The sequence below is a fragment of the Salvia miltiorrhiza genome, chromosome 1 (assembly GCF_028751815.1).
Source record: "Salvia miltiorrhiza cultivar Shanhuang (shh) chromosome 1, IMPLAD_Smil_shh, whole genome shotgun sequence".
In the NCBI taxonomy this organism is placed as follows: domain Eukaryota; kingdom Viridiplantae; phylum Streptophyta; class Magnoliopsida; order Lamiales; family Lamiaceae; genus Salvia; species Salvia miltiorrhiza.
Genome location: NC_080387.1, coordinates 73985599 through 73993185, shown reverse-complemented (window position 1 = coordinate 73993185; position 7587 = coordinate 73985599). Strand labels below are relative to the sequence as shown.

At 34.5% G+C, this 7587-nt stretch overlaps 1 protein-coding gene across 2 annotated transcripts; it reads right to left on the bottom strand.

The window, feature by feature from the left end:
- Positions 1-667: 667 nt before the first annotated feature.
- On the bottom strand, positions 668-4951 carry LOC131006095 (putative late blight resistance protein homolog R1C-3). Of its 2 annotated transcripts, XR_009095418.1 has the most exons (3): positions 1984-4951; positions 1590-1659; positions 668-820 (listed from the first exon to the last, which is right to left on the bottom strand). XR_009095418.1 is itself a non-coding variant. In XM_057933242.1 (2 exons), exons 1-2 carry the CDS (start codon positions 4854-4856, stop codon positions 1641-1643), a joined length of 2892 nt encoding a protein of 963 aa, XP_057789225.1. In that variant the 5' UTR covers positions 4857-4951; the 3' UTR covers positions 1152-1640. The 2 variants fall into 2 exon arrangements, 1 of the variants encoding a protein (XP_057789225.1); XM_057933242.1 differs by lacking the exon at positions 668-820 and having other exon boundaries at positions 1152-1659.
- Between the last annotated feature and the right edge of the window lie 2636 nt (positions 4952-7587).

The following is a 7587-nucleotide window of genomic DNA, read 5'->3' as shown; positions in this document are numbered from 1 at the left end:
AGGTACCGTACAACCGGATTGACCCGTACCCAAAATTGTGTTATTTATATGGTTTGGGTTAGAATATGAGTTCAAATGGTACGGGTCAAAGTCTAAGTAAAGGCGCAATTCAATTGTACGGTACACTCGGGTGTACCCAAGACCACCTTTTCTACTGTTCGATTTAGTTCGGTGACCAAATAACCGAATGCTCACCCCTAAATATTTACCAAAAAAGACATTGATTCATCATCGAGCCATCAGCTCACACCCAGCCAAAATCCTAATCATCGAGGCATCGTAGATTTTTTTTTTTTTTTTTTGATCGGGCAAAGTCATGTTAGATGTTAGTAGTTAGTTCTTCATCCACTCCAAGAACCACCTTATCTCTCCATTCACCAAATCCACCTTATATCTCCCATCTCCAATTCGCTCCCAAGAGGGATCGAACCCGGGTCACTTCACTTAAGTGAGGACCTGGTGGCCAGTGGGCTAAGCCCCCTGGTTATCGAGGCATCGTAGATACTTGCCATCATTTATTACTAATGCTTGTTTATGCTTATTTGATGAAGATATATCCAAACTCGACAATAGTGATGAAAAAAAAAAATCACATAACAAGAGGATTAATTACCAGCCTCATTTGAAAACTGTTTACTCAACTTACCACTTCCACTCTTTCCCAACAGAACATAAAAACTTCAAATTTCATTACTCAAATCTCAAAAAGATTATCCTCAATGTTTAGCACAACAACACAATCAAACCAATTAAACTAAGGTTTCAAATTTTGTCACCTATATAAACTTTGAGCCCCTCTTCTGTCCAAAGCCTGCAGCAGCTGCAACAAAATAGAAAAATACCATACACCATGAAGTTACTTTTCACTCCACACATCATTTACAATGATGCAGAGTTTGATAACATATTTTCAACTCGACTATATATGATCTCGAGGGTGTTTGGCTGAGCTTATAAGCTCATCAAAACAGCTTATAAGCTGTTTAAGAGCTTATGAGCTCTTTCAAAGTGTTTGTCAAGAGCTTATAAGCTCCCCTAAAAATAAGTTCCTCCACCCCAACTTATTTTTTTATAATCTCATATGCAACAATCTTTTTACAAATATTTTTCAACTATAATTTATTATTTTCATCATATATCATTTAAGTTCATTTTTTTTTATTTTCTCTGTCTAAAAAAATATTTTATCTCTCTAGCAAAAAAATTCTCTCTCTAACTTATAAGCTCAATTATCCAAATACTTTGACAACTTATAAGCTCTTAAAAATGACATCTTATAAGCTCTTGAAACATCTTATAAGCTCCAAGAGCTTATAAGCTCTTTAAAATAAGCTTAGCCAAACACCCTCGATCGTATGGAAATTTCAAGTTGACATAGTTATTTCAAACCTATTGATGACACAAAAGGTGTAGCAACCCACAATAAACTTACACACAAAAGGAAATTTACTTTGGAATAGTAAAATCGGTTAATCAAGAATTTCATGTTCATATGCACTAAACTTTTGATATGTGATCAATGCTTTTAACAGAGAAAGTTGCCATTTTTGTAATGCATATATAAAGAACATGAATGTGCATACATATACCTGACAGTCGCCCGCTTATTCCACGAAGGATATACTCGTATTCATTTGTTTTCACCGGCCAGACCCATACCTGAAAGTTAATAGATATTAACATAAATATTCAGAGGATAATTAAGCAGTCATGTTGTGTTAGTGTGTTGAAATTGTAGCAACCCACACACATTGGAGCAACACCTCCCTCATTTTATTTACTTGTGAAATTCTCATTTATAAACTGACTAGTAAGTAAAACAAAGGGAGCAACGTAAAATGCTATGACAAGAAAATAATATTTTGTAGCATCCAAGGTTAAAATAAGCATATTTTCAGCGAAATCAGAATTTGAAATCCCCTAATGAACTTGAAATATGTATTGAGTCTAGGACATGAATTGATTAGCAGTTGCAATACTAACCTTCGAAACTTGATAGTAATGGGTTTCTCGTCGAACGAAGAAGTGGCAGTAACTTCAAGGGCAGTATATTCATACAGTTGTAATTGCTTGGCACAAGTCAAAGCTACAGGATTACAGTTCACCAACTCAATCTCTCCGAACTCAAGCTTAGACAACCACTGGAACTCTTCTAGTTTGTAGCAATGTTCCATTCTTAGGTATATAAGACTAGGGAAGCTTCCAGATCTTGGTTTCCATTGCACCAAATCACTGTCTTCAATAAAAAGAAACTCAAGTTTCAGAAAACTTTTCTCCTGTGTTTCCCACTTTGAACCCCGAAAGGCATAGGCTCGCAATTTAAGCACTTCAAGAGATGGCAAAGAGCCAATTACATCCATGTATTCCCAAGGAAAACTCATGCCACTCAAATGCAACTTTTTCAATCCACTAGGAAAAATCATCAATGAACTAGGAAACGCGTGATCGTTCTTAACCACAGGATTTATAAAACTACATTTCAGTGTCTCCAAACATTCAAGTGTTGAAACACAACCAAAGCAACTCATAAGGTCATTATGATCATCATAAGGTGTTAGCTCGATTTGAACTCCTAATTTCCTTATACAAGGAACTTTTCGATAGAGCTCCAAGATAGTACAAATGCTTGCATTCACACCTACAAGTGTTGAGAGTTTTTTCAAAGAAACAAAATGATATGGAGCTACAAGGCTCTTCCCCAATATCTCAATATGCTCTAACTCTTTCATATCCCATATTTGTATTGGCACATATGATGGAGCTCCACAAATTCTAATGTTGTTATGCTGATGGATAATCAAGATTCGAAGGTTGAAAAGTTTGGATATGGTTGTTGGGAGCTCTCCGTTGCAAGTTAGAGCAAGGTACTTCAGTAGGATCAGTGTAAGAATTTCTGTTGGGAAAGTGAACAAACGTAGGTTAAGAGCATCTAGTTTCCCAAGCAACTTGAAATCATCACCTAAAGGTATTGGATATTGATGGTATGGACCATAAAAAAGAAGAGAACGTGTGGAAGATGCACAGTTCAATCTCATGGAGTTGCAAAATTCATTGATGCTAAATAAAAGGTTATTTTCAAGACACAAGCAATGCTGACCTTTTATACCATCTTCTAAGCCTTCAACAAGCTTTTTTAAGACATTATAAAAATTGTTCTTTCGAGCCTCTCCTCTACACACGTGCCGCCATGACGAATGAAGGCGACAAGTTTTATACGTCCACCAGGTCTTATAACTGATCCTCTTACTAAATAGAACAAGATTTCTATTCTCACAAATCTCCATCAAACAATGCCATACAGAATCCTTCAAAGATTGTTCTTTCTTTGTGTTATGAAACCAGCCCTCAGTAGTCAACATATTCGTGAGTTTGGAAAAGGGGATGTCATAATCTGGAGGGAAGACTCCCATATATAGAAAAGGCATTTTAAGATATTGAGGTAAGTAGTCGTAACTTGGAAAAAGTACCTTTGATATTTCATTATATGCATCTGTAAAGACTGAATTTCGCATTTCTGCTACATCTTCCCAGTACCTGGTGTCTGTAATCTGAGATTTTGACAGGATGTCAGCCACTGTGACTATCATAAGAGGAAGACCTTCACAGTTCTTGGCAATTTTGGTAACGGCTTTGTCAAGTTGAAAAGGGCAACCATTTTCACCAAACACCTTATCGCATAGTAGCTCTTTACTTTCTTCTTCCTTCAAAAAACGCACCATCATAATACTACCACAGCTTCGGGAAGTTGCGTTTGTGTCTCGAGTAGTGACCAAGATATGAATATATGCTTTCCAGATGTCAGGTAAGGAATTCATCAAGGAATCCGTTATCTGTTTCTCCCACACATCATCGAGCACAATGAGGCATTTCTTTCGCACCAATCTTTCTAAGTAGGCACCTAATTCGCCATCTCCTTGTGTGATTCCAAACATTTGAGCTAGAATGGCCCGTGAGACTTCATCAAATCGAGATTTTCTGCCTACCGTAACCCATGCGCGATGCTTAAAATGGCTCATGACTTCAGGATCTTCAAAAACTGCCTGAGCAAGAGCAGTCTTCCCAACGCCTGCAGTTCCAACAAGTGTGATGAGTTGGAAATAGACACTCTTGATGATATCCTCTTTGAGTTCTTGGAATTGATCCGATAATCCAATCATCTTGGATTTGGTCCTAGTTCTTGAGGAAATAGATTGGTCCTTGTCGTCGTCTTGAGGCATATTGTCTACTTCATGAATGTATTCCTCCTCCATTTCCTTGAGCCTCTCCGTGAAGGAACGAGCATCATCTTCTAGGCACTGAAGATCAATGGAGATTCTGATTCCCTCACCTCCAACTTCATCTTCATCTTCATCTTCTAGGCTTGGTGCGTTGAATTCTCTTCCTTTGGGTTTGAAATAGTGTAGCAGTCTTTTAGGTTTCAAAGCGTGCAGTAGTCTTCTTCTTCTTGATGTTGTGGTAGTCTGGTGTGAAGGAGAGCTTTCAAATGGAATCTGCGGCTGCGGCGGTGGCTGTGAGGGGAGTGATTCCATTAAGCTTTGGGATTCCCATACTCTCTCTTTCATTTCTTCATCTACTTGGTCTGCATATGAAAGAATCTGTTGGTAGAGAAGGGATTCCAATAAATCCTCGAATTCCCAAATCAAATCTTTGATTCTTACATCCAAAGCGTTCACCTTCTTCCTGCTCTTGCTTGTTCTTGTTCTGTCCAATTTTTCAAGAATTTCTTGCAATGGATTCAACTCCTTGTAGGCGAGTTCTAAGATATATGGAGAGGGATCAACGAGGATAAAATGAGAAGAATGGAGAATATAATCAATTCTATTCCTCAGAGAATTCACTGCACAATATGCCGTCATTCCTCTCTGGTTTTGGCGACGCCGGCGCCGGCGACGGCAGCGGCGGCAGAGTTGGTAATGGTGAAAATTTAAAAAGTTAGTTTTGGCGTAGATATTAGAATAAAACAATACCTATTAGTATTAACTATTAAAGCTAATTAACGATTAGCATCGTGCAGGCTGCGGAAATAATATTTTTTAATTCTCGAAGATTTAAATTGGTGCTTTTCAATATTTAAATGATCAAGAATTAATTAATTAGTTGGCCAATAGCAGTTCAAATGGTACAAGCTACTGTGCTTAATCTATACAATTACAACGCCATGTTTAATAACACCTTCTTTTCTTTTTTGATGATGCGATGTCTAATAAACATCTGCAACAGGGCTCGCTTGTGTCGGGCTCGAGCCGCGCACCAGACAGTGACACGAGTTTTAAGAAAAAAGATGTTTAGTATATTACGAGTGAAGAAAAAGTTGTTGTATGTATTGAAAATGATGAAAATGTGTTATAGTTAATATTGAGAGTAGTGAAAAAGTAAAAAGTAACTATAAGTGGTGGGGTATAGTCCAAAAAGAGACACTCTCATGTGCAACCGATTGCACCGTGCAACTGGTTTCTGAATGATACTACTTTGTATGTTGAAGTAGTGTCATTCGGAAATGTTCAAGTGTCATTTTCCGAATGAAATAGTATCATTCTGAAAATCGATTGCACGGTGCAACCGGTTGCACATGAGTATTTGTGGTCCAAAAATAGATAAGAATTTTTTTGTGGATGTTTCAAAAAAAAAAAGAATAGGATTTTTTTCATGGAGAGAGAAAGAGAGAGTAATATGTATAAATGTGTATCATCCAAAAGAAACTCATATCAATTGGCTTCTAGCAAAAATAAAACAGAACAAAATCCTTTCCATTTATATACAAAGTTGAACCTACTTAATGGATTTTGCTGCATGATCTGATAGTATAGATGGTATAATGATCTGGAAGTAGGAATTTTCTCCCTGGCTTACAGATATTGTTCATCGTCATTTGGTATAATATGATTCGGTGGTTTCCTCCTCAAAAAAAAAAAGAAAAAAGAAAAATCCTTTCAATTTATGTTGATTCAGAAAAATAGAAATATTTTATAATGTCACACTCATAGTTAACTCATAGCTCAAAACCATTTCCAACTATCACTAATTAACGGAATCTTTTTCTCACACAGCAATGCATCCAACAACCAAACATACGAATCCAATGGAACATTTTCAACTGACTATATATGAAAATTTCAAGTTTATGAATGCTACTTCTTGTGTCCACAAAAATTATATTTTTATTATTATTTTAATTCGTTCATAAAAATTATAGTATATCCTTATTTACCATTAAAAATAATATTCTTAATTACATCTAGTGCTACACTCAGCAAGTACCACTGACATGTATCGACATTTTTTCATGATAAATGAGAACATTGAATAAATCAATAAAATATATGGATAAATCGATATAACTGACGAATAGTTGTATTAATATGGTAAAAATTTCGCTCCCTTCAAAATTCAAACTCAAGTGAGAATGTCTATTCATGCGTTACAGTGATTTATTTGTAGAAATTATTGAACTATTCGTGTGTGTTTTCACGCATTCTCAATTCTCTACACATTAAGCATTCTCAATGAAATTATATATACTGGAAGTATAATTCAAAGTGTTAGTATACTATTACGTTAGTTAGTTTATATTTCTCTGTCCCGCTAGTCAATAAGATTAATTGCTTGATTTTGAGACATAAAATTATTTCAAGATTATATTTGATTTTTAAAAGCATACGTCAAGGGAGTAGTTGAATCTTATCCAAAAAAATATAGATCCGAATTTAGATCCATGAACCCGCAAATTTTATGGATGTAGATCTTTTTTTACCATATAGATCTGGACCTAAGAATAAAAATGTTATGGATTTGAATTTGGACCCATAATTGGTTGTTGACGAGTCCATTAGCCCAAAATTTTAGAATAAAAAATTAAAATCATACTTCATAGATTTTTCGATGATTAAATTTAATAGAATATCAATGTGGGTATGATAGATGAGCTAATGTATGCATGAAGATTGAATCTTTTATTTAGATTATGAATTGATGAAGTTTAGTAGAAGTTCTTTTATATAATTAATATATTCACCGTATATTTTGATAAAGTGAATTGAGCTTTTTTTATGTTATGATTTTCAAATGCTAAATTTATTTTACAAAGCTTATAAACTCCAACAATTCATAAGATGTTTCAAAAGTTTATAATTTGTCAAATTATTTAAATAATTGAGTTTATATGTTAAAAAAAGAAGACAAAAATATGATGATATGATAGAAATAAATAAATAAATAAATAAATAATATTGTACTTTGTAAATAAGATTATGAAAAAAAATAAGTTGAATTTGAAAAACTTTTTTTTTAATAAACTTAAATATTGTTTAGGAGCTTATTTCGTCAATCAACTTACAAGTTGTTTTAAGAAAGTTATCAAATCAACCAAACATGTATAGTTGAGTACCCAATCTTAATACTATATTATTATTATTATAATGTGCTTCAAAAATAAATAAAAAACACCATAATAAAATTTAGGGTTATGAACCTCTAAATACACCAACTTTCAGGGTAGTTTAGTTTTGCACATAAACTTTAAAAGAAGTTAAAATGTATATGAACTTTAATGTTGTAGTAATTTTGCCACAAATTCAATTTTCACTCAAT

Coding starts and splice junctions, on each gene's coding strand:
- LOC131006095 (XM_057933242.1), bottom strand. CDS start 4,856: ATGACGGCATATTGTGCAGTGAATTCTCTGAGGAATAGAATTGATTAT.